This window comes from Pteronotus mesoamericanus, unplaced genomic scaffold (genome assembly GCF_021234165.1).
Source record: "Pteronotus mesoamericanus isolate MK-2021 breed Mesoamerican mustached bat unplaced genomic scaffold, CSHL_Meso_final contig_78, whole genome shotgun sequence".
Classification (NCBI taxonomy): domain Eukaryota; kingdom Metazoa; phylum Chordata; class Mammalia; order Chiroptera; family Mormoopidae; genus Pteronotus; species Pteronotus mesoamericanus.
Genome location: NW_026555258.1, coordinates 30,665,046 through 30,690,810, shown reverse-complemented (window position 1 = coordinate 30,690,810; position 25,765 = coordinate 30,665,046). Strand labels below are relative to the sequence as shown.

The 25,765-nt window shown below is 45.3% G+C and overlaps 2 protein-coding genes and 1 pseudogene across 2 annotated transcripts; 1 reads left to right on the top strand and 2 right to left on the bottom strand.

Moving 5' to 3' along the window:
- Positions 1-1,575: 1,575 nt before the first annotated feature.
- On the bottom strand, positions 1,576-2,532 carry LOC129079694 (olfactory receptor 13C7-like). The gene has a single exon (XM_054584987.1). The coding sequence runs from the start codon at positions 2,530-2,532 to the stop codon at positions 1,576-1,578; it is 957 nt and encodes a 318-aa protein (XP_054440962.1).
- A 3,565-nt stretch (positions 2,533-6,097) lies between these two features.
- On the bottom strand, positions 6,098-11,987 carry LOC129079130 (olfactory receptor 13C7-like; annotated as a pseudogene).
- Positions 11,988-17,464: 5,477 nt separating this feature from the next.
- On the top strand, positions 17,465-18,424 carry LOC129079693 (olfactory receptor 13C7-like). The gene has a single exon (XM_054584985.1). The coding sequence runs from the start codon at positions 17,465-17,467 to the stop codon at positions 18,422-18,424; it is 960 nt and encodes a 319-aa protein (XP_054440960.1).
- The last annotated feature ends 7,341 nt before the right edge of the window (positions 18,425-25,765 follow it).

Sequence of the window (25,765 nt, the reverse complement as noted above, 5' to 3'; positions counted from 1 at the left end):
AACACATGAGGGTATCTTCACCAGCTCTCATCTTTGCTCTTTGGCTGTTCTTTCTTTTCTCTTTGTGGACGTGGTTTCTCTTTATCTCCCAGGTACACATGGTCAAACACAATTACCCCAAGCTCCCAAGGCTGCATATTATGGATCCAGGACTCGCTCCCTGAGTATTAATGACAATCTCCCGAAAAGAATCTGAGTGGTCTAGGTAGGGTCAGTGTCACACAGCACAAACACGAGTCCCTCATCTCTGTGGATAAGAAACAGGGACAACTGAGAGGAAAATGTCCAGAGAAATGGGACTATATTGCCTTATAAGCTAGAAAACCAACCAAAAAGGTGTTACAATAATAAATTGGAATGGATTCAGTTAAATGTGGTACTGAATTCTGTCTTCAAATGTCATAAGGCTTCCTTAGAGGACTTAACATATTTCATTAATAAAAATAATATTGGTTTATTATGTGGGATGTTTGCTATTCTGCGCTAGTCTGTGAATATTCATTCACAGTGGGTAGCATAGAATAGCAAACATCTTAAAATTAAAATGCCTCATTTTAATTTAATCCCACAACTTCATAGGGTTGGTTTAATTATCTCCATTTTACAAATTAGGTAACCAAGGATATGCAAGATTGAATAATTTTTTCTGTGTGTCTGAAGTTACAAAGGCAGAGGCACCTCCTCATCACTCTGGCTCCACAGCCGATGCTCTTAACCGGAAGAGTAATTATAAGGAGGTTTCTAGCAGTTGGTGCCAGTGTCTAAATCCTGAGGAGACAGAGGAAGCTCAGTTTGACCATTGGGGTCTGGATAGTTGTAAAAACTAATTTCAGGGAAATGAAGGGACTCAGAATATAAACTTTGCATTGTAGTAATGATTTGTCTAAATGGAGACTGCTAGAAATTTTGTTCTCGGCCTACAATATCTGGAGTTAGATTAGTGTTGACACGAATTCCTCTTTCACAAATTTGGGTAGGAATAGATGTGCTCTATGTACAGTAAGAGAAGGAGTTTCCCCAAATTGGCTCTGGGATATTAAACAGGAAATAATTAAACCATAAACACTCTGAGCTCCTGCAGTCAAAGAGGCATTAAATAGTATCAGTTTGCATGTCTTGGTGTTAGTAATTTTCCAAAATGCAGGTTGGATTTTGGTTTGAACACCCATTGGTTAGTGACTGTTCCTCATGGCCATGCTCCCCATTATGCAGTAGAGCAGAAAACAACATAATTGGCACATACAAATTGCAACTAGCTTGCATGTGAACAAAGAAAGAAGCATAATTTTTTCCAAAGTTTTAACTTTATTGCTTATTTTTTAAGAAATAAATAAGCAGATTAAGAATACATTTTAATAGGCACTTATTCTTGGTTCTAGATGATTTAGCACAGCCCGCTCTTCATTCTACAGAGTTGATGTTGCATTGTCAATCACTCAGGAAAGCCCCATTCTGATACACATTGTTTGGGCAGTTTTGTAGTGAAACTGGGCAAGTCTAAGCTTATTATTTGGTCATTTCCGAAGGGATCCCCTGTGTGCATAGAATCATAAGGTACACTGCATCCTCCCATTATCACTGGGCGAAGTGTTTCTGGCTCACTAGACTCTTCATAGCGACCTTCACCTCCTTGTTTCTGAGGCTGTAGATGATGGGGTTGAGCATGGGAGTCAGCACTCCGTAAAAGAGGGAGATGAGCTTGTCTGAAACATCCTGTTTGTTTCCCTGCAGTGGGTCCCTGGATTTGGGTTTTGCGTACATAAAAAGAATAGTCCCATAGAAGATGACCACCACAGTGAGATGTGCAGAGCAGGTAGAGAAGGCTTTTCGCTGGCCCTCAGCTGAGGGGATCCTCAGGATGGTGGTGAGGATGAAAATATAGGAGACAAAGATGAACAGAACTGGGACCCCCAGGAAGATCACATTGGCCACCCCCATACTGATCACATTAATGGAAATGTCAGCACAAGCCAACTTCAGGACAGCCAGGATCTCACAGGTAAAGTGGTTGATGATGTTGTCCCCACAGAAGGGTAATCGCACTGCAAGAGAGATCTGCACCAAGGAGTTGACTCCACCAGCCAGCCAGGAGCCGGCAGCCATGGGCACATAGGCAGCCTTGCTCATGACCACGGGGTACCTCAGGGGCTCGCAGATGGCCACGTAGCGGTCAAACGCCATCATGCCCAAAAGCACACACTCCGTGGCTCCCATGGCAAAGGAGAGGAACATCTGCACGGCACAGGCTGAGAAAGAGATGGTTTTCCTGGGAGTAAGGAAGCCATCCAGGACCAGAGGGATGGAAGAGGTTGTGTAGCAGATGTCCAGGAAGGAGAGGTTCCCCAGGAAGAAGTACATGGGCGTGTGCAGGTGGGAGTCAAGGACAGTCACCAGGATGAGGACCCCATTGCCCAGCAGGATCACCAGGTACATCAGCAGGAGGAGCACAAAGAATGTCTTCTCCAGCTTTGGCTGATCTGACAGCCCCAGCAAGACAAATTCTGCCGCAATGGATTGGTTGGCCACTTCCATTTTAAATTCTCTCTCCTACCCTCAGGAAAACTGAGGACAGCAAACACATGTTTATAGGGATCAGCATGTGAGGACACAATGAGATGCTTCCAGAGCTTATAATTAAAGGTACCTTTGACACACCAGCTTGTAGTGTCAGTGTCTAAGAGATAAAATTCACTGTCTACTCAAATGACCTTCAAACTCAGGATATATCACATCAAAAGCGAGAAGGGGACAGCCTGGAAATCTAATCGAACCATGACATATGAAAGAACTTTAGCTGGATCAATGGTGTTAACACACTTGAAGGAAGGGATGTGTAAGGAAGAACCTACATAAGGACCATAAAACATAAACCCAGAGGATCAGCACCACCTGGCCCCTCTGGCCAGTCCTGCCTGTCCCCAGATTGTACCTGTAGTGTCCTGGGAGGCTGTTATATTCACTGATGGTGACCACTGGCATCACCTCATTCCCCTGGTTCTAATTCTGTGCTTGTATAAAAATTTTTCTGATAGTAATTTGGCTCCACCCAGAGTCCTATATGGAAGGAATGTGATGAACACAGGCCAGGAAGATTACTTGATGCCTGGTTTATACCTTGTTTCCTAGGAGTTTCATAATATCCCTTCATGACACTGTCAATAGGAGTTTCTGGCTGACAGACCATGGAGACCCTAACAGAAGCACGTCCACACCCCGCCTCCCTAGCCATGGCCTTTGTCCACAGCACTGCAATTTCCTCAGTCTGCTCCAGCCCCAGGGGTTGGGGAGCAGAAATAGAATCCAAGGACAAGTGTCCTATAAGCCTCCCACTGTGAGCATCTGTGACATTGTGATGAGGTTCCACGCTTTTGGAGTTATTTTATGTCACAACTCCCAGCTCAGACCCTTCTCTATCTGAGTTGACCAATATAGCCACTGCAATGCCACAGTAATGCTTTCTCCACAGGAAAGCAGACAGTTCTTCCCACGTTGGCAGAGAAGTCAACACAAAGAAGGTACTGTCTATAGGATGTCCTTCAGTCACTATAGAATGGTCTAGTACATTAGAGAAAAGCTCAAGCCTGGACTGCTCACATTAATGATAAGAAAACTGAAGCTCAGAGAGGTCACAGGCAGCATGGACAGGGCCAGGACTGGAGCCTGGTTCCCGGCCTCCTCCCTCGGGCTCCTTCCCTCATCACTCTGACTGTATTCTGGCTCCTCCATCTGTGCCAGAGCATGTTTACTGAGAAGCAGAGGAACGATTATGAAGTTGTTCTCCTCACTCTCCCTATACTATTCATGAAAGATACAGGTGTCCCAACTTTCTCCAAAATATCTGCTTTGTGGCAGGTCTTGGGTGGGTGGGGTGTCTCTGAGCTTCACACATTGCCTCTGCAACTATTGCACTAGTACTGGTTGGGGAAGATTGAATGGAAGAAACAAGGCACAATCTGAAGTTATCCTCATGCAATTTTCTGAGATTAACTGTGGACATCAGAACTATTAAGGGAAAAGACATCTGTTTTTTAGAGCTATTAATACCATTGACTGGAGAGTCTCAGACTTGGCACAAATGCTGTAAAATAATTGCCTCTTTTACCTCCCCTGTATGAATGCCTTCTATGAGACACAAGTTTTCCCATTTCTGCTCTGAACATCTTGAGTCGCGTGGGTGCATGGCTCCCATTCTTTTGCCAGACAGGCGTATTGTTGGAAAGTCTTCCCTTTCTCTAAGGAGGAACCTCCTTCTTCTAATGTCATCCCCACTCCTCACTTTTGCCTGCCCCCACACGGGTCTAGACTCCCAGGAAATGCCTGCTCCCTTCCCCTAGAAGAACCCTTCAGAGACATGGCAGCTGTGACCAGGCCTTCCTCACAACAACCTCTTCTCTTCCTCCCACCCACCTGAAAAAACGTTAGCCTCACCTGGACAGAAGGTCTCATGGCAGGGAGGAGGCTGGGAAGGCCTCTGGGCTTGGGAGGTGATTGCTTCAGTGCCCTCCTTGGCCATCCCCCGTAAAGCCCTATCTGCCTGGGAGTGTGCGGCAAATCCTGTTTAGCTGTCTTGAGGCTCCGCAGTCTCTTCAAATTTCACAGCAAGGTAAAGAAAATTTAGGGTTGACCATAGCTGAAAGGGCTCTGGTGGCTCCTTTTCAGGGGCCTTCTCCAAGTTGTTTGATAATAAAAAAAAGGACAGCCCAAGGAGCTGCTTCCACTCAGTGGCCCTGGCAGTCACACCCAGCCTGCATGCTCAGGGCAGACACCTGTGTTCTTTGCCCCTCACCCTCTCCCCAGAGGTTCTGTCCTGGAGCCCCAGAGCAGTTTATGGCTCTGGATGTTTGGGGGAGATTTTAATCCCAGAGGCAATTTAAAGTTTGGTGAGAGTCCTCATAGGAGTTTAGGGCCTATGTCCCATAAACCCAATTAGATACGATGCAGACAGTTCTATGTAAATCTTAACTCTTGACTCAAAGAAATGTTCCTTAGATTAGGAGGTTCCTGTCCTGCCTTTGCTGACCTTCCTGGAAGTAGAGGGATTAAAAAGACCTGACTCTGCTTTGACCACAATGGTGTCTGTTAGGGGATCTCGCACTCGGCTTTGCAAGACTAAGTGTCAAAAACAAGAAGTGGAAGTATTGTCTTGTTCCCGACAGACACACTGGTCTTTGTGTGCTCCAGAGCAGCTGGCCCTCACTGCAGTCCCTCAACACTGTCCCTCCAGAGCTGACCAGGCCTGGCCTCTGCCCTTAAAAACAGAAAGCGTTAGACATGTACCAAGGGCCAGCACCAGGCACCAAAAGAGAGCAGAAATGACAAGGTGAGGCGACAGCTACAGTTTGTGATTGCCAAGTGCCCCTAAGTTGTATGGGAGTTCAGCAGCTGGGAAGAGTCAGGGATGGGAGGTCAGAGCGATGGGTGTGAGGGGCACCAATATGAGAGTCCCTTCAGGAGAAGAAATTATAAGGCTTAGGAATAGGTCAGGGTTAAAGAAAAAGACTGAATCAAAGGCAGGAGTTTAATACTGAAGAGGGAAAGAAAAACAGAACAAAACCAGAGATAGGAGGGAGGGTGTTCAAGCTGGCATTGGAGACTGGGGACTGAAAGCTTGTTTTGGCATTCAGTCAAAACAGTGAATTTCTCTGACCACCTCCTTATTCTGTGCCTGTGGGAAGAAATTAGGACTTTGGGTGAGGTAACTCTTGGGCCAAGGGCAAGCCAGCAGAGGGTCTCAGAGGAATGTTGTCAGCCACCAACACTCCCCACAACTACAGTAACAAGAGCTTCAGCCTTAGGTGAGGTGGGAGTGAGGTCTGGGCAGCACACCCACCGCAGCATCTGCAACATACCGTTAACCAATACTTCTCAAAGTTTGACGGGAATTACCTGGGGGACCTGGATTCCAATTTAGTAGATCTGGAATGGACCCTGAGAGTTTGCGGGTCTAATAAGCTTCCAGGTGATGCCGACACTACTGGGCCATGGACCACAATGCGAGTAGAATGGCTCTAAGCCCAACTTGCTTCTCACCTAGCATTACTTTGCATGAGATATTCAAGTGAATCAGAGTGTGTGGGTCATAAGACATATCTCACCATCACTGGATAAAGCATTTTTGAGTCACCAGGTTCCTCACAGCAGCCTTCACATCCTTGTTCCTGAGGCTGTAGATGACGGGGTTGAGATGATGGGGTCACCACCCCACAGAAGAGGGAGATAAACTTGTCTGAAAGGTCCTGTTTGTCTGCTCCCAATGGGTCCTTGGATTTGGGCTTCCCATACATGAAGATGGTCCCATAGAAGATGATCACCACGGTAAATGTACGGAACAGGTAGAGAAGGTCTTTTGCTGGCCCTCAGCTGAGGGGACCCTCAGGTTGGTGGTAAAGATGAAGATTTAGGAGACAAAGATGAACAGAACTAGGACCCCCAGGAAGATCGCATTGGCCACCCCCATACTGATCACTTTAATGGAGATGTCAGCACAGGCCAATTTCAGAACAGTTAGGATCTCACATACGGAGTGGCCGATGATGTTGTTCCCACGGAAGGACAGTCACATTGCTAGGGATGTCTGCACCATGGTGCTAGAGCTCCCAGCTACCTGGAAGTCAGCAGCCATGGGCACGTAGGCAGACTTGTTCATGATCTCGGGATACCTCTGGGGGTTGCAGATGGCCATGTAGTGATCAAACACCATCATTCCCAAAAGTACATACTCTGTGGCTCCCATGGTGGAGACAAACATCTGAATGGCACAGCTTGAGAAAGAGATGGCTTCCCGGGGCAAGGACAGAGAGCTGTAGAATGAAGGGGAGATGAACTTTTGGCTAAGATGGTGGCATCGGTAAACATGGCTTGCCTCCTCGCACAACCACATAAAAAATTACAACTAAAATATAGAACAACCATCACTTAGAGCCATTAGAAATCAAGTTGAATGGAAGTCTGACAACTATGGAATTAAAGAAATCACATCCATCCAGACTGGTAGGAGGGGCAGAGACATGGAAGAGGCTGAACCCATATCAATGTGTGGTGGATAAAAATTTGGGAGGGATATCTTGGGAGCAAGGAGTCCCAGCCCCACACCAGGCCCCACAGCCCAGGGTTCTAGTGCCAGGAAGATAAGTCCCTATAACTTCTGACTGCAAAAATCAGCAGGAATCGAGTCAGTAGATGAAACTTCTGGAGTCCCAAGCAGTTCCTCGTGTGTGTGTGTGTGTGTGTGTGTGTGTGTGTGTGTGTGTGTGTGTGTGTTTTAATTTTTATTTTTTTGTAATTTTCTTTTTTTAATGTTTATTTTTTGTTCAAATACATTTGTATCCACCTTCCTGCCACCTTTTCCCCTGCCGCCCGCCCTCACCTCCCTCCCTCAATCCTTCCCCACTTTGGCTTTGTCCATGGGTCCTTTATACATGTTCTTTGACTTGACCCTTCCCTTCCCTTTCCCTGCTCCCTCCTCCTTCCCTCTTGACTCTGTTGGTTTTCTCTGGTCTTGGATGGACAGAGAAGCCCAGCAAGACAAATTTTGTCACAGCAGATTGGTTAGATGCTTCCATTTCAAACTCTTTCATCGCTAGGGACACTGAAGACAGAAAATACATGTTTGGCTTTTGAGTACATGGGGCTCACAATATGGTGTCCCTAAGATTATAAATAAATACACCCTATGGGATTCAACTATAAAACCAAGTTATACAGAGCTGGGCTGAATATCAGTCAAAAGCAGGAAGAGCAGACTCTGGAAACTTAAGGAAACAATAAAATAAAGGACATTTCTGTCTAATCAATGATATTAATATACCTATAGCAAAACGGTATGTCTGCATATGCTGCGTGTCTCCAGCACTTTCCAGGGTAGCAGAGGTCCCAAGTAACTGTTTCTGTCTTATAATTGAGGACGTCAAGCTACCACAGCTCAGTGACCCTGGCCATTGATGTCACATGGCCCATTCCTCTGGATCTAATTCCTCCTTGCCCAGCAAGTTTCTATTATAGTTTGACTTCCCACACAGTCTTATAGAGAGAGGCTCTCCTGACTTGAAAACGTGAAGTTTCTTATCTTTTTAACAGTTTTATTTACTAGATACAGTATCTAGTTTATAGTTCAGTGTTTTTCAGTTTAGTTAGTAGGAATCAGTTCATTTGAGCTTGACCCTCTCCTCTGAATGATCTTACCAAACTGAATTTCTGGAGCCTGTAACATGGACTGCCCATCGAAGTCTTCAGAAATCTGTTTGGTAGATTAGGCCTTGTGTGTCGCCTCCTGGAACCACACCTGACCTGTCTGTACCTTTGCCACTCTGGGACTTGACCCAAGGAATAAAATCTTACCTGGTGGTTAGAGCCCACTCACAATTCACTTCCCCCGCCTGGGTTAAATGAGTTACACACCATCCAGTGCCCTTCAGATGCTTTGCAGATATCATCCTAGGTAAACCTACTTAGCATCCCAGGATATCCAAAACCACATTGTAGATAATAACAATTTTACTGCCAAAGAGATTAGGAACACCAGCTGTCACTAGGCTCTGCTGCAGGACACCCAAAACAGCATGGATCTGGCTACCAAATACCAGCTGCATGCTGGTTAAAAATACAGATTTCTGGGTCCTCCTTTGCAGGTGGTCTTGGAGATGAATCTTTTTTGTCTTGTTTTGTTCTGTTTTATATATAAATGCTTGCCACGTACTTCTGATGTATACTACTCTTCGGGATCACTGACCTCTCAGTTTAAAGGGGGAGAAACTGACCTAAGGAGACAGATTTGTGAATTGCATGTGGCTCTGAACAAGACGTAATTTCTTCTAATTGGTAATGATACGGTGTCTAAAGAGGTTACTCTATCAGGAATTAAGGGATGGGGGAATCACTTTTAGAGAAAGGCTCCGGTGTTATGAGGGAGCACGAAATTTGAGGCTTGGCAGAATCTTCAGATATTAAACCAATTCGGTCCTCTCCTGTAACCCACATTCTAGAGGGATCCTCTCTTTAGTAAGTGATTTCTTAGGCTTTGCTTGAACATTTCAAAGTGGGGGCTCACAGCTTCCAATGTTGCTGTTGGGAAGCCTGGGCTGTTGGAGTTCTCCGGGGACCTGACATTTGCCTTCTCTGTCTTCTCCCTTCCTCCACTGGTCCTAAGTCGGCCTCCTGGGCTCAGGTGAAACAGGCCTGCTCCCCTGCCACAGCAGCAGCTTTCAGAGTTCTGGGCACAGTTGTCTTGTCCCCCAGCCCAGTCTTGCTCCCAACCCCCCTGTGCACAGCCCTCTTTACATCAGCCTCTTTTCTTCCCTCCCAAGTGGTAAGGAGCTGGCCATAGAGGTCACTGACGCTTACCCAGTGTGGGGTCCTGTCTAGGCTGGGTCAGGTCTATTGCTTACAAAACACAGGCCAATGGAGCAGAGAAGCTGCCAGTTTACTGAAGTCAGGAGAAGTGACTGTCTCAGGTGTAACCTGTCCATCTAGGTGCTACCAAGCCATAAACCAAGCAGGTCATATGGGTTATATCCCTCCGAGCTATTCCATCAACACGTGGTTTATACACTCAAATTGGTACCTACTCTATAACTGTTGTCTAACTTCCTGGTGTCCCTTAATGACCCTGGGTGTAGAGGGATGCAAAGTACAGCCACAGCTCATAAAAGTGACAGCTACTCACAGTGCCCTTGCCTGACCTTGTAAGACAAGGAGACAAAGGCTGACTCTCAAGGCCCAGGCTCAGCCAGGACAGCGAGCCCAGAGAGGGCTGTACCCCGGGGCGCGCTGGTAAGCCATGCCCAGCTGCTGAGCCCAAGACCATCTTCTCTGTGTTCCACACTGCTCTCCAGAGGATCCCATCATGAGTCTTTCAGGAATTTAGGGCTGGGTTGCCTTGTGCCGTGTACTATCCCAGAAGTCATTTAAAGTTTGGTGAGAGGTTCAGAATTTAGACTTCACTCCATAGACCCAATTAGACAATGTTGGGAAATGAACCCAAAACTCTCCTCTCACATCATGGAAATCCCAGCTTAGAACATTCTCTGACCAGGTAATCAGGGTTTTCCTGGGCTTTGATCACAAAAGTTGATCCAAGGCGGCTCTGTCACTGGCCCTCAAAGAGCCTAGAAGGGAAGAAGAGCTGGGCCTAGTGATTCACACATTCCTGGGAACTTTGGCCCACAGATTCCTCACCAGCAGGCATCTCCTTCCCTGCCCTTCAGCAACCCAGTGTGCTTTCTTTCTCTAGCCTGCCCACTACTCTGAACAAGCTCTATGCTACAGCTGTCTCATATGTGTCAGGCCTTGTGCCAGGTCCAAAAGAGCAGCAGCAGGTGGGGAACATGTTTACCAGAAATGGGTCTTTGCCTTCAAAGACTGTCCAGCAGAATGGGAATATCTAGAGACCAGGGCATGACTGAGAGCGCCGCAGAGCTGTGCTGGAGAAACAGGCAGGACCAGCCTGGGATGCAAATAGCAGGGATGGAGGGGAGAGTGGCCCTGGCAAGTATTTAGGAGAAAGGAATGACAGGATTTAGAGATAGATCTGGGGCAAGAGATTCAGGAGAAAGAAGAATCAACAAATGGCCAGAAGAGCTGATCTTGACTACGGGAAGAAAGGCCTGGAGGAAGCAAGGAGAAGAGCTTGTCTGGGCCAGTAAGGGTAGCATGGCTGCAGGGCTGTTTCTGACATCTCAGTGTACAGCTTCTGTACGTCTTTTGTGACCAGCTCCAGGCTTGTTCCTGGAAATAAATATATGGCAAAGAAACCATTTCCATGATCCAAGAGTTTATGGCCAGCAAGATTGGTTTTGTTGGCAGTAAAAGGGAGATGTTACTATTAATAAGCATTGCCATTCTTTTACAACTGTTTTCTAAATCCTGTCCTATCTAACGCTTCCCAAAACCCTGTGGTGGTCGGTATGAGGGATGCTTGGATGTGAGCAGGTGGAGGCCCTTCCTTTGCTGGGCTACAGCGCCTTGCATGTGTGATGTAAAGTGCATCTGTCACAGCTGCCCTCTAAATGCCAGCTGCTTCCCTTCCTTTAGGCTTGGGTTTCCTCAAAGGTTAGATGTTGTGGCGTTTGTGGTGGAATGGTGGCACCATCGGGCCTCATGGTTGAACAGGCACTGGAATGTCACTCAGGGTTTGAGTGGCTCCTGCTGGCCCCCCTGTGGCAGAGCTGTGTGTCCCCAGTGCTTGGGGTCTGCCATGGTGGAAACTCAACCACTCTGGCCTTACCTCTCTTACTCCAGCTGGGACTAATAAACTCCACTTTCCTCTCTATGCCCTGACTTCGGCTTCCATAGGTCAGGCTTTTTCTCACTGAGCTCTCTTTGTGTTACTCTGCTTTCTCTTTCCCCTCCCCGCTTCCTTTCCTCAGCTGCTGACTGTGTCCTGGTATTTTTGACTTCGAGGTGCAGAGAGACAGATCTAAGGGGTTTGTTTAGTCATCATCCAGTGCAGGCCACCGGACAGCCCATATGCTGACTGCCCCTGGAGCAGGCATCTACCTGGTTTATTCAGGTGAGGCTGGTGGCTCGGGTACCCCATGGTACAGAGCGTTGAAACAATGAAGAAGAGGGTAGGTATATCTCATAAGTGAGGCTTCCTGGATTGAAGCAGTGAATCAGGCAAATATTGTTTAGATGATCCAGAATTCACACATCAGAAATTACACACTCATTTCTCCACTTCGTGCCTTACTGCATGTGGTCTTCCTTCCATGAAGAGGCAAAGCTTTGATGTCCTCTGTTTCCATGGAGACAACTTCCTCCTTCTGCCTCTTCCCTTTTCCCTCTTCAGGAAAGTCCTGTTTCTCTGACTTTATAGCATCTGATTCCAGTCCTGGGATTATCTCAAAATGGTGGTGGTTATTTTCTGCCTTCACAGAGAAGGTGATGCATGATTCACGATTCCTAATGGAATTTCCAAGTGTTTTGAGTCGGGTCGGATACTTTGGACCAGGGATCTGGTTACAGACCTTGTGAATTCTGAGGGGGATCATGTCCGCCTTTGTCCTCAGGGAGCCACAATAAACAGATACGGCCCTGGAAAATGCTGGTGTTGCCTGGTTCAGACCCTGCTTTGGTCAGCTCCATTCGTCTTTGGTAAACTCACATGTACACTAACAAACACTCACACACATGGAATGAGATTTCTGGCACACCGAGTTCTGCCTTGACCAATTAAAATCCAGATATTCCTGGCTGGTGTGTCTGAGGTTTCCCTAGGCTGTGAAGAGAAATGAGGAGAAACATTTTCAGCCAGGAATCTCAATGCCCTGAGAGCCCACTGACTGAGTTAGTAAGAAGTGTAGCCCAACGTTACTCCACTGTGACTGACAGGCAGAATTGGCATCACCCAGGAATGTGTTAATAATGAAGATTCCTGGGCCCCTCCCTGGACCTACTGAATTGTATCTCTGAGTGTGTGTGTGTGTGTATTTTCAATCTGTGTTTTAACAAGTCCTCTGGATGATTCTGATGCAGAAGCATTGGTCTATCTAGACTTTTCCTAGGATTGGGGTCCCAGTTAATCCAAGAGAGAAGGTGTCTTTTATTGAATGATCTGAACAGCTGCCTATAATTCTTCTGCTCTGTAGTTAGCTTTTCTTTCTGTCCTTGCTTACCCTGACCCCTGATCCTTGACCCTCAATGGTCCACACCCTTGCTGACCTCCTCTGGGTCACTGGCCTCTGGAGACTTCCTCTCCTGCCAGCAGGAAACCTCCTTCACAACAGAGTGAGTGAGCCCCTAGTGACTCAGAGGTCAAAGAAACCCTGTAGATATTACAAATTTGCATTTGGGGGAAGGGCCTCCAACAATCTCCCATGATAGTACATTTAGTTTTGGATCTAGACACAGGAGAATAGTATAAGCATCCAGGGTTCCAGCCATGCTCCTCAGTGATGATTGAGTCAATGAGTCTCCTGCTTAGACATCTACTCATCTCTGCCCAGATGTTGCTCACAAACACTGTGCCCCAGACTGAATTCCCCTTATCCCCTAAACCCAGCAACTTGGTCAATATCATCTACTATAGTAATGTCATCATCATCCACCTATCATCTGAGCTAAAAGTATTAACTCTGCTCTTTCCTGGTTTCTATATCTAGCCAAATGCTAATATTGTGCTTTGTATCTACTAAATACTTCTTGAATCTCCCTGTTGTCACCACTCCCAATCACTGCCCCAGTTAATGTTCTTTTCCTCACTTGTGGAAAGTGTTTCCCTATCTCTTTAGTCCCTGTCCTCCTGCCCCCAATTTCCCTCCACCTTAAGATGCAAATTTGCCCAGAAGGATCAACCTAAGATGCAAATTTGACCATGTCAGACCTTTAAAGTCCTAAGTACCTTCTCATCCCCTACAGGAGAAAGACCTACCTCCACAGGATTCCCAAAAAGACCAACCACAGATCCAGCCCTGCCTTCCTCTCCATCAGCAACACCTGCCTCTTCATACTGCGGTAACACTGCACTGCTACTGATCACTCCCCACCCCCGGGCTCTTCTCATTTCTTTGCCTTTATTTATGCAGCCCCTTCTGCCTGGGGTACTTCCCCACTCTCCTTCATCAGGAAAACTGCCACTCATCTATTCCAGTGGTATGCTGGTAAATGTTTACACCTGGATCGCCAGAACAAACAAACAAACAAACAACAGATGAAGGTCAAGTGAAGACTGAGGAACAATAGGGTGGGTTGATTCATGGGGCCTAATACAATGAGCTGAAATTTTAAAGGGAAAGCATGTCTTTCACGAAGACCTTCCAAAAATCACTGTATAAGCACAGGCTTGGAGTGATGAGGCTTGGATATATCATAGCAGAAAAGACTTGGGGGTCTGATGAGTCTTGTAATCAGTGACCAGCAAGCTGCTCAACTCTGTGAATGGGATTAGAGTGTTCAGGGAAAGGCAAGAAGGAAGGAAGAAAGAGAGAAAAGGAGGTAAGGAGAGAGGAAGCAGGCAGCAAACCTCCCTAGTGCCTTCGTCATAATTGGATCTTGGGGATGTTATCTCAGAAGAATACAAAGTGAGTACAACTTACTTTCCAAACTTTAAATGACTTGAGAGACTGAAATGGTCCCAGAGAAAAGACTGGAATTTAAATTATCTTCTGAGGTCACTGTCACTCTTTTGGGGAATGTGCCTTGAGCACACAAGGCAAGTGGAGAGGCGAGGACTGGCTGGACCCTTCACCTGCCACACATGCTGAACCTTCACCCTTAGGAAACAAACCACTGTTGCTCACTATTTTTCTGATAAAGGTAAGCACAGGTTTTGATCATACCAAAATCTTCCTTAGCACAGCTGCATTTCTGCCATCAGACTTGATGGTAATAGAATGTGAGCCTGAGAAGGGGAGAGGGGAAGCCCTTTCATTGGTATAACGTTAATGTCATGGAGTCAAATAGACCCATCAAACTGCAAGAACCTCTAAGGTCACCTGACCTCACCCCGATCTGTGCAAAGGGGAAAGGCTTGCCCAGGAGCCCATAGCTCATGGCCTTCTCCCCATACAGTTGTCCCTTCTTGATTAAAAATGGGGACTCCTTCTCCTTTTGCACTTAAGAATCCAAAGCCTGGCAATAATAAGGAGCCATATTTCTGGATCTGATGAAGACATGGGGGGAATATTTTTCTTACATGGTCCAGGTTCTTGGGCAAGGCTGAAGGGCTGACCAACAGAGTGAAAACCAACCTGAGACTGACTTTATTGCCTGAGAACATGCATCACAGGTAGCAGTGTGTCCTGGACACCTGAGCCCAGTGTGTCCTAGACAATTTGAGGATTCAAGCTGGAGACTGTTCTCGGTAACGACCAGCTTTTGTAATCAATTTCTGGGTAGTACACGTGCCTCTAAGAGATATATTGATTTTTGAAGGCCCTGGGAGGAAAATAGAGGCTACGCTTGTTTATCTTCATGCTGAAGTCACACTGTTTCTGGGTATTTGGAGGGCTTTCTGTGGAAGAGGGATTAAAGCTGCAAAGGAGCAGATTTTAGCTCAGCATCAAAGGGGAACTACTTAAAAGAGCCTTGCCAGGAAGTTCACCATCACACCTCACATCACTCAGGGAGTCAGGCCAGGCTGGAGGACTGTGAGGAATGCAGTAAGAGGCCTTCTACTTTGGAAAGGGAGCGGATTGCTAAATAGACCCTAAGGCCTATTGTCAGTAGTGTTAGAGTGATTATTATAGTTGATGATGATGATGATGATGATGGCTATGACAATGATAGTGATGTAATTACTTAGGTAATTAATTACGGTGATCACCACTTCCCCAGACTACCCCCAACACCCACCATCATCCCTCTCCCACTGCTAGATTTTGAGCTCTTTGAGGTTGGGGCTATGCCTTTCATTGCTGTGATCCTGGCCCCTAGAATTATGCCTGGCCCAGAACAGATGCTCAATATATGTCTGTCAACATGAATTAAATTATTATGGCACTGATTTGGTAATAGCTATAGCCCTAAGCACCAACAGGGGAGTGTCTCAGCTCCCCAGGAAGGAAGTTCCACTGCACAGCAGGGAAGGGGCCAGGTGACTGAGAGCACTTGGAACTAAGGACATCTGGGAAGTTCATGAGTATTTTAGATACAGAGCAAATAAAACTGGATTCCCAACACCTTCACTGTTGCCTGCAAATTTTCTACTGGTCCAGAGTATACCCCAGTTTGGGGAGCACTTAGCAGTCCCAGAAAGAAGAGCTGATGGAGCAGGACTCAAGGCTCTGTGAACAGCCTCAGGAAGAAAGCGGTGCCTCTGGCGCAGGCAGATGGACAATGAGGAGAAGGATGGACGTTCAGTCAGAATGCTCCTTCAACTTGGCCACAGTGCACGCAAGGCCCACTTGCTGCCCTAAATGTGCAAAAGGATCAGTAGCATGTTCAGACCTTAGCACTGTGGACGGCGTTAATTCTCTCAACAGGTGACACCACAGCAGAGGTGCCTGTGGCTCCCACCCGCCCCAAGGAAACAGACACTTGAGTTCCTGGGTTTTCCTGTGGACTGTCTTTTTAAAAATTCTTTTAATGAAATTTATTGGGTGACATACTGGTTAATGAAGTTAGATAGGTTTCAAGTGGACAATTCTATAATACATCATCTGTATATTACATTGTGTGTTTACCACCCAACGTCAGATCTCCTCCTGTCACCATATTGACCCCCTTTACCCATTGTTACTGCCCCCCATTCCCTTTCCTCTCTGGCAACCACCACACTGTTGTCTGCGTCTGTGAGTTTTTGTCTGTTTGTCTTGTTTGTTCATTTGTTTCATTCAGTTTTATAACCCACATATGAGTGAAATCATATGGCTCTTGACTTTTTCTGTCTGACTTATTTTGCTGCCTCAGCATGATATTCTCAAATCTATCCACTTTGTCACAGAAGGCAGTATTTCATCTTTTCTTAGGGTTGAGTAGTATTCCATTGTATGTATGTACCACATCTTCTTTATTCAGTCATCTATTGAAGGGCACCATGGTTGTTTCCATGCCTTGACCGCTGGGCATAATGCAGCGGAGCGGGCCGGTTTGACCAGTGCGGCCTGGGTGCTCTGCTCCAGGGCCCACACATGGCGACAGGTCCGGCCACGGCAGCACCTTCGCGAGCCTCCCCCCCCCCGCCCCGTCCTCAGTTTGAGTCACTCTACTGATTTCCGTTTATGTTGTCCCGTCACCAGTGTGCCTCATCTTTTTAATGTGCACCAGATGTTGGGTTGGCAAAATTATTTGTGGAAATGATTTAGAGACTGTGGTGATGTTACCTTCCTCCAGAGTGAATTCATGTTTGCTTCCGTTAGATATTTTGGAGCCCCCAAAATCTGGGCCAATCCCAGTTGGATTTCAGGGTCTGGGAGGATTTGAAGCCAGCTATAAAACCTGTAAATGTGTGTTTTCTTCTGACTCACTCTCATCCTTATGGTGCTGCCTTGGTGGGGGCGGGGTTCCCCTCCCAACAGGAGGAAGTTTAGTTAGGAACATCTTCACCATGGGCCTTGCACTTCAAAACCTGTTCCCTTCCTCCAGGAGGCTGGCAGTAGTGCCTCTTGGCCTCTCAGTGGTCACCTCCAGAAGCTGCAAATGCCCCAGCTGAAACAGCTTCAATGCTGGTCTGTCCTCTCTGAGTTCCTGTTATATCCTAGAATTATATCCTTATAATTCCTTGTTGTTTTAGTATTACCTTGCCAATGCTTTACACAGATGTTTTATATAGTTTGTCCAGTTTTTATAATTTCCATCTGCAGGAGAGTTAATCCAAATTAACTTGTTTTTTTCTTACTGGAAACAGAAGTTAAATATTGATCTCTACTACCTTTTCCCTAGAATCCTGTAGAGATGACCCAATTGTCTGAGCTATTTTCCAGTTGCTCCACAGGGCGGGGATTTTTGCCTGGCTGCCTAGGCACATGTGAGGTCACAGAGTGCTGAGGTTGATCTTCTCAGTTACTGCAAGTGACAGAGTGGACACAACATGAGCAGGTCCAATCAGACCACCCCTGTGGCAGGGTTCATTCTGCTGGGCCTCTCAGCCCACCCGAAGCTGGAGAAAACGTTCTTTGTGCTCATCCTGCTGATGTACCTGGTGACCCTGCTGGGCAATGGGGTCCTCATCCTGGTGACCGTCTTTCATGCCCGCCTGCACACGCCCATGTACTTCTTCCTGGGGAACCTCTCCTTCCTGGACATCTGCTACACAACCTCCTCAGTCCCCCTCATCCTTGACAGCTTCCTGACCCCTAGGAAAACCATCCCCTTCTCAGCCTGTGCCGTGCAGATGTTCCTCTCCTTTGCTATGGGAGCCACAGAGTGTGTGCTCCTGAGCATGATGGCGTTTGATCGCTATGTGGCCATCTGCAAGCCCCTGAGGTACCCCGTGGTCATGAGCAAGGCCGCCTACGTGCCCATGGCTGCTGGCTCTTGGGCAGCTGGTATCACCAACTCAGTAGTTCAGACCTCCCAGGCCATGAGGCTGCCCTTCTGTGGGGACAACATCATCAACCACTTTACCTGTGAGATCCTGGCTGTCCTGAAGTTGGCCTGTGCTGACATCTCCATCAATGTGATCAGCATGGTTGTGGCCAACATGATCTTTCTTGCAATCCCAGTCCTGTTCATTTTTGTCTCCTATGTGTTTATCATTGCTACCATCCTGAGGATCCCGTCAGCTGAGGGGAGGAAAAAGGCCTTCTCCACCTGCTCTGCCCACCTCACCGTCGTGGTCGTCTTCTACGGGACCATCCTCTTCATGTATGGGAAGCCCAAATCCAAGGACCCACTGGGAGCAGACAAGGAGGACCTTTCAGACAAACTCATCTCCCTCTTTTATGGGGTGGTGACCCCCATGCTCAACCCCATCATCTACAGCCTCAGGAACAAGGACGTGAAGGCTGCTGTGAGGAACTTGGTACATCAGAAACATCTAACTAAGTGACTGTCACAGATTCCCAGGCTGTCAGAATGCAAGACCTTAAACTCTTCGTTGTACTTGGGGGAAAATGGTAGCCCCGGGAGGTGCTTGGGCTGTCAGCGGAAAGAGCCTTTTCATTTCTGGCACTGCTGATGAGTGTGCTGGCTTCAGACAAAACTACACTGTGTCATATTACCTATTTTGCTGCCCAGATCTTCAGTCTTCTGATACTAGAACTTGATGGATATTTATAAAGAGTAAATGTAGTAAAAACAAAAACACAAACATTTGAGTGGTACGGGGCCTTAGACTACGTTGTCTTTCCCTGTGTAGAATTGCTGCTTACTCAGTTCTGCTCTGGTCTCCTTCCAGAGACTTTTGCTGTATCTGATGAAGGGATAAATTGGGAAATGTCACTTGCTTCAACATGTAACAGTGATCATTAGCACCACGACAGGAATGCCACTCACATATTAGCACTAGAAATAGCAGGACTTATCTCGAGCAGCTGCTTTGTTTTTGTCTAACGGAACCTTGCCATTCACCACATTTTCCTCTTTATCATCACTGCAGGGATGCTCGGAGGCAGACTCGCCACCTCTCGGTCAGTGGAGCACTGCCTGACTGAGTGCCAGCAGCTCCCAAACTTTCATCCACGCAACCGATGTGGCGCGTGGATGGCAGTTACATACGCCCAGCGCACACTCCATAAATAGGCCCACTCTGTGATGAAACCCCCAAAATATTGTGGGGAAGCAAATGCAAAAATCATTCTTAATTCCATAGTTAGTGAGAGGCCAGCAGTAAGAGTTACTCTCTACCACTAGTGGCCATGGGAACAGCGTAGCTCTCAGAGCTCTGTCTGTGGCTCTCTCCGACATTCAAGGGATGTATCGGAATAGTGCATATTTAGTGTATGACAGAGTTTATTTTTAATCTGCTTAAATTTATATTTATAAAAGTTAGCTATCACTAAACTTTGGTCCTTTAACTATTATTAGTATATAGCAACTTATTTTCTCTTTATCTTTCCTCTCCCTTCCTCTCCCCCATGTTAAGTCAGCTCCCTCCCCTTACTGGTTGATAGCTGCCTCCAAAATTGTATTCATTTTCTATTGCTGTATAAAGTCTATATATTTATAACTTATTTGAATTGAAAGAGTAGAAGTTTGGAATCTGTATTACCTACAAGGTAATTGTATTAACTCCAATATCAGGAAAATCTTTGTATTGAAAATGGCAGCTCTTTTAAGGATGGTGTACAGGGTCGGGGCAAAAGTAGGTTTACGGTTTATGAGTACATAAAACAGTTTATTCTTAATTATTGTATTCTTTCCCACATAAACAACTATAAGCTTACTTTTGCCCCACCCTGTATATATGTGTGTGCATATGAGTGTGTTTGTATGTGGTTTTATAACTGGTATGGGAAAAGATTAAGAATAATAAAATAATTTATGGCTGCCTGATTTAAGCTTTCTCCCACAATTTACTAACATAACTCAGTTATTTCCTGTATACAGACTTTTATTCCAATCAGTTATTTCCCACATTTTGACTTCCTGCTATGAAAAGAATACATAAATAAACCAAAATCTGTAACAACCACGTCTGATAAACTAGCATCCAAAAATGTTATCAAATATTTCCTCTCCACAAAAGGAACGCATTGGCACCACACTGCATACTAACCACTATTATAACTGAGAAAAATATTTTAAATTGCCTCCCCTGCTTTTATTTACCCAAGTACATTTGTGTAACCCTTGGCTAAGTAATCTGAAGAAGTTTTAATCTAGCTCTGATTAGTCAAAGATTATAACGTGACCATTATCACCAGCATGTCAGTTTTAGCTGTCAGAATAAGATGTCTCTGAGTGGGAAGCTGTGGTCTTCTTCCATTTTTCTTCAACCAGCTGACTCCAATCTCCTTCTGCCATTTACATAAACACTGTTATAGGAAGGCCAACGGTCATACTCTATCCCTCATTCTGGATTTGTTACCAGTCTTGTTTTTTACAATCCAAGGCATACTCTTTCTTTGGCACTGCCTCACAGTCTATGGGTATGATTCCATTTCTTGCTCCACACTTGGTGCAGAATCTGCACTGTTCACATCACAGTCATAGATTCATTCAGCTTTTCCTTTGGTCTTCACACTCAGAAAGTTCTCCTCTTGTTCTGTTTTGTCTGAATTTATCACTTACACCATGAAGTTTTAGGAAGATGCACTTGAAAGAGCATCCGAGTTGTTTATACTTTTTTTGAGTTAGTTTCTCAGTTTTCTGGGATCATTGGAGATCAGTTTTTGCTCGATACAACCAATATCCCTGCTGCCCACCCCCAGACGTTGCGTACTGCTTTTGCTGCATCCCATAAGTTTTGGTGTATCCCAGGTTTTGTTTATTTTTTAAAACATTGATGTATTTTCTAATTTCCTTTTCGATTTCTTCTTTGACCCAATGGGTGGTCGTGAATATGTGGTTTAATTTCCACGTATTCGTGAATTTTTCAATTTTCCTTCTATTATTGATTTCTAAGTTTCATTCCATTGTGATCAGAAAATATACTTGGCATGAATTCATTCATACTTAAATTTGTTTGCACTTGTTTTATAATTTAATATCTGACCTACCTGGAGAAAGTTCCATGTGTGCTTAAAAGGAGTATATATTCTGCTGCTTTGGGATGGAATTTTCTGTACCAAACGAAAGTCCCGGGGGCCCTGACTCTGGGAAATCCCTAGGAGGGGAGAGCGCCTCTTAGTGATTGAGACAGACTAGTACCATCAGCCTGGTGAGATGGAGGCTTGATGTCAGATATAATTTGATTAAAGAAAATAAATACATAAATATTTTTTTGGCACCTCTGAGTTATGTCCTGGATTCAAACCTTCCCTGGGTAAGTCGTGTCACGTTTCAACTCCGCAGCTGGTATTGTCTACATTTTGAGGTGACTCTTAACTGCTCTCTGGTTTTGTAATTTTATAATTTTTCTACTTTTTACATATATATTTTATTGATTATGCTATTACAGTTGTCCCAATTTTCCCCCTTTGCCCCTGCCACCTAGAACCCCCCACTCCCTCCAGCAATCACCCCCCCTTAGTGCACGTTCATAGGGACTTAACCTTCCAGGCCCTGGAACTGGGTGGTCTGGTGTGGTGTTGAGATCCCTCGCTTCCAATTTACCCACCACTTGTGAGTGTGCAACCGGCCTGTTGCGCGAGTCTGTGTCACTGCCCTTCTCACCTGTCTGAATAGATGTGACTTCTTTAATTCCTCTGGTGTTGGGCTTCCACAGAGCTCAATTTTCTGATGGTTCTGGGTGATCATTTTTCCAGTTTTTCTACTTTTAATTTCCCTTTGCCTTATTTCTTCACCTATCTAATTTTAATTTTTCGGCCTCAGCTGTATTTTTGGATTACCGCCAATCCTTTGTGGGATGATGTCAGGCATAACTGAAAGATCAAACAAGCAAAGAAAGCAACAAGTAAGCAGGCAGACAAAGAAATGAACTGATGACAAAATGTGGCAGTGGGAGGAGCTGTGAGCTGGCTGTTGGGGGCTGCAACCCCTCACAGCTCCTTTTTCTGGGCCTTGCTGCCTCTTTCCCCTGCTGTAAGTTAGTTTGGGACTGATTGGCCTTGAAGTCCTTCCAAGGATGACCTTCCAAGGCCCCAGGCCTGGTATGAGTCCAGGGATGGAGAGATGGGACTATCTAAAAGTCGCCTTCCAGTATCATGGCTCCTGAGGCATCCGTGCTCTGTGCTGATCACCCAACTCCCAGTCCCTTAGCTTTATTACATGTTAAATGACATGTACAGGAGAAAGTGATTATAACGATTTCTACATATGTAATTATATTTACCTGGCTACAAACCTCTGTGAGCCGATCTCCGGTCCTTTGTCGTGAACACCCCCAAAGATATGTTTGTGCATGAAAGAGGCTGCTCATTCCCAGACCCTAGATGGTGGCAGAGGTTCCTGCTCACGGAGGATCGCTTGTGGAACAGCAAACTACATACAAAGATCGTGACTTCTGGTGGACATAATCTGGGAAGAGGGGGGGAAAGAAAATTAAGCTCTACTGAACTTCTCTTTGGACTTGAGGACAGTGAGAGGAAATTTGTTGGAACCTTCCTCTCTGGAAATCTACAAAATGAAGATCCTACTCTTGTTGAACTGGCCACAGTCCTAACCTCCTCACTACCCAGACGTGGGTGGGGCCTCTGCAGAGAAGAGGAAAGGGGTTGTACCCCAGCAGGAGATGAGCAACAGGATTCAGTGAGGGTCTGGAGCCCTTTGTTAGGGGTCTCTGCATCTCCATTATTCTCTGCGCTGTCTCTGCATTTACCTTTGTTTTGTGGTCTCCACCTTATCTAATTCGCTGAGTTAATAATGTGATTAGAGCAAGTCTTATTAATGGTTAGCGGCAGGGGTGGAAATGAGGATTTATATAACCCTTTGTTTCCCCCAAAATATTTTAAAAAGTTCCTTATAGTCTAGGCACACACTGTTCAAGCTCAATTAGCTTCAATTCTATTAAGACTTCTTTTGTTGAGTTCTATGTTATTTCCCTAATCAATCCAAATGAATTCTTACCTAGTAAAAAAAAATAAGAGAAAAAATTTACTTGAGCTTGTGAGAGTGGATCTTTGTTCTTATATCAAAAACAGCAAAAGTCAATAAGTTGGGATTAAAGTTGATGGAAGAGTCAGGGGCTCACAGATGGCACTGGCCATAGACTCGCTGACTATAAAAATTCGCAGGGGACCTTTTGGGGACCACAGACAATCCTGTTGGTTCCAAATGACACCTGGTGCTTGGGGGTTAAGTCCAGTACCATTAGTATTGTGGAAAGTCCATTAACATTCCAAATCTAATGATTACAACATCTGTTGCCAGCACTCCCAAAGAAAATAAGATCGCTATTCAAAGAGCAGCTGGGTCGGGGAAGATGGGGGGGAGGGGGGCAGTTGGGCGGGTCAGCATAGGCTGGGGTTGAGTGCCCTCTACCGTCCCTCTAGAGGTGTTCTCAGTGTAGGCCAGGCATCCAGAGACCTGCCTTCCAGTTCTGCTCCGACACCGTTCGCCACCCGCCGCCCCGCACCCCCGCCCCCCTCCAGCTCTTGGCTAGGTTTCTTTCCCTCTCTGGGCCTCACTTTCCTTGAGAGTGTATTCCTGTATGCCTCTCACTGGACAATGTTTGCAAAAACACGTGGGGAAAGCCCAGCGAGGGAGAATTCATGGCTCACAGGCCACAACTTGTCACTCATTGATCTGGGGTCTCCTCTCGGCTCGCGCTCCCATTCACGCTTTCCACAGTTCTCAGTCAATGACTCCGAACCGCTAGTGCCACCCAGAGCCCTCTTGGAAGATTTGAGTGCCAGACTGTGGCTCTGCCGCTTGTGCCTGCTGTAAACGCGCCATCTGGTGGACGTTTCTGCAAGCTCCTGAGGTCAGAGCTGCTTGAACTTAATGAAGTTCCCCTGAGGATGTTGTGAAACTACAGACTCAGATTCAGAGAATTGGAGGTGAGGTCCGAGATTCTACATTTCTGACAAGCCCCCAGGGGATGCCTATGCTGCTGCTCTTTAGGCCACACTTTGAGCAGCAGACCCTACAAGACTTAGGACCAGGGCTGAAGGAAAAGGCAGGGAAGCAACTCCCGTGTGGAAGTCTCCTGCTGTGTGCAAAGTCCTCGGACGTCAGCAACCCGGTCTGTTCTTTCGGACGCTGGGGCAGCGCTTTGCCCTGTGACCTCACTTCTCTTATGGATCTAAGAAGGACTGTTGATTTATCAGCTTGTTTGTCTTTCTACTTGCTAGTAAAGCGTAGTGACTTCAAGATTCTTACATGCTAGACCGGAAACCTTGCATTTCTACCCAAGCAGCTCTAAAATGCACAAGTGAAAATATAAAAATGTGGTCAGGTGCAAAATAAGATGCATAAATAATATAGCAGAGGAAAAATTGCTGTCAAATTTTGCAAAAAACACAATTCTTGTATTTCTAAAAATTACCCAGAAAACTATTAGCAGTAATAAGTGTTCAGAAAAGAAGATAGAAATAACTTCTCAAAAGTCAATTGTATTTCTACATACCATCAATAGATGGAAAAAAAGAACAGGAAGAATAATGTATTTACAGTAGTAACAAGTATTAAAGAATTGGGAACAAGCATAATTCCTGACATAATAGACTGAGTCAATAAAAAAATTCCATTATGTGAATATAAAGGAAGACAGAGTGACTGACCAGAGAAGAAATACTACAGTAAAAATAACCTCGATTTCTATGGTGGAAGCTTTCAAGTGGTAACAAACAGAAGAACTTCTTTAACATGCATACTTCTGGGCTCTATCCCCAAAGATTCGAATTTTGCTATGTCTGAGGTAAGGTCAATAAGAAACCTGGGCTTAGAAACATAGTTATTTAGTGTTTTTAACCCCCTAAAAGATTCTACTGAACTACATAAATTGCTAGTACAGAACAATTGAACAATACAAGGATTTTTTAAAGATAACAGTGTTAGATTCTTCCTATCAGATTTGAATTTATTACAAAGAAACAGTTAGTGAACTATACACCACTGTCTTTTTTTAAAATTTAGTAAAATCAGTGGTATCAGAGATACCAGAAAATTCCAACTATATGAAATTAATATGTATATGTCAGATGAAAATTAATACCAAAAAGAAGGAAACTTTTTTAATAGTGGGACAGCAATAATATTCGATTGGGTGAAGGTTTGCCTTTGATCCATAGGTCACACCATACACTGCCATAAACTTCAGATGAATTAAAATTAAACATACAACATCATCATGATTATAAAAAGCTAAAAAAGAACAGAATGACATATTTATTCCAGCTGTGGAAGACAGTGCGAAAGAAGGTATCAGAATTAAAACAGACAAAACTCTTGAATAATGTAGTCTGATCAAACAAGAATCGAACTGCTCCCAAATGGAGGTTTCTCAAGTGTTTGATTTGAGCTTATTTTTTATATATATACTAAATAACTTTTAACTTGTAATAGGACAACAGACACATGCAAACTCGTTATGTTTTGGTTTTTGACACCATAGAGGTCACTAGCATGATACCGCGTGTGCTGTTGAAATGAATGCCTTTTGAATAGTCCTTGGAATAAACCTTCCCCTGACATCTCTGTGCATCAATTTTATCTTTTTTTAAATGTGGCCTTGATTAGAAAAAGTGTCATTCTGGGCTGATCTTTTCTTTAATCCAAGCCTATGCACATATGCTTATGTATAATCGTACCAGGGAGCACACATGTGCACTGTTCTCAATTTAGTGTCGGGTGAGGCTCAGAATCATCTGCTTGGTGCGTGTTCTCA

What these genes read in the sequence shown, in the direction of transcription:
- LOC129079694 (XM_054584987.1), bottom strand. Translation starts at nt 2,532, where the DNA reads ATGGAAGTGGCCAACCAATCCATTGCGGCAGAATTTGTCTTGCTGGGG.
- LOC129079693 (XM_054584985.1), top strand. Translation starts at nt 17,465, where the DNA reads ATGAGCAGGTCCAATCAGACCACCCCTGTGGCAGGGTTCATTCTGCTG.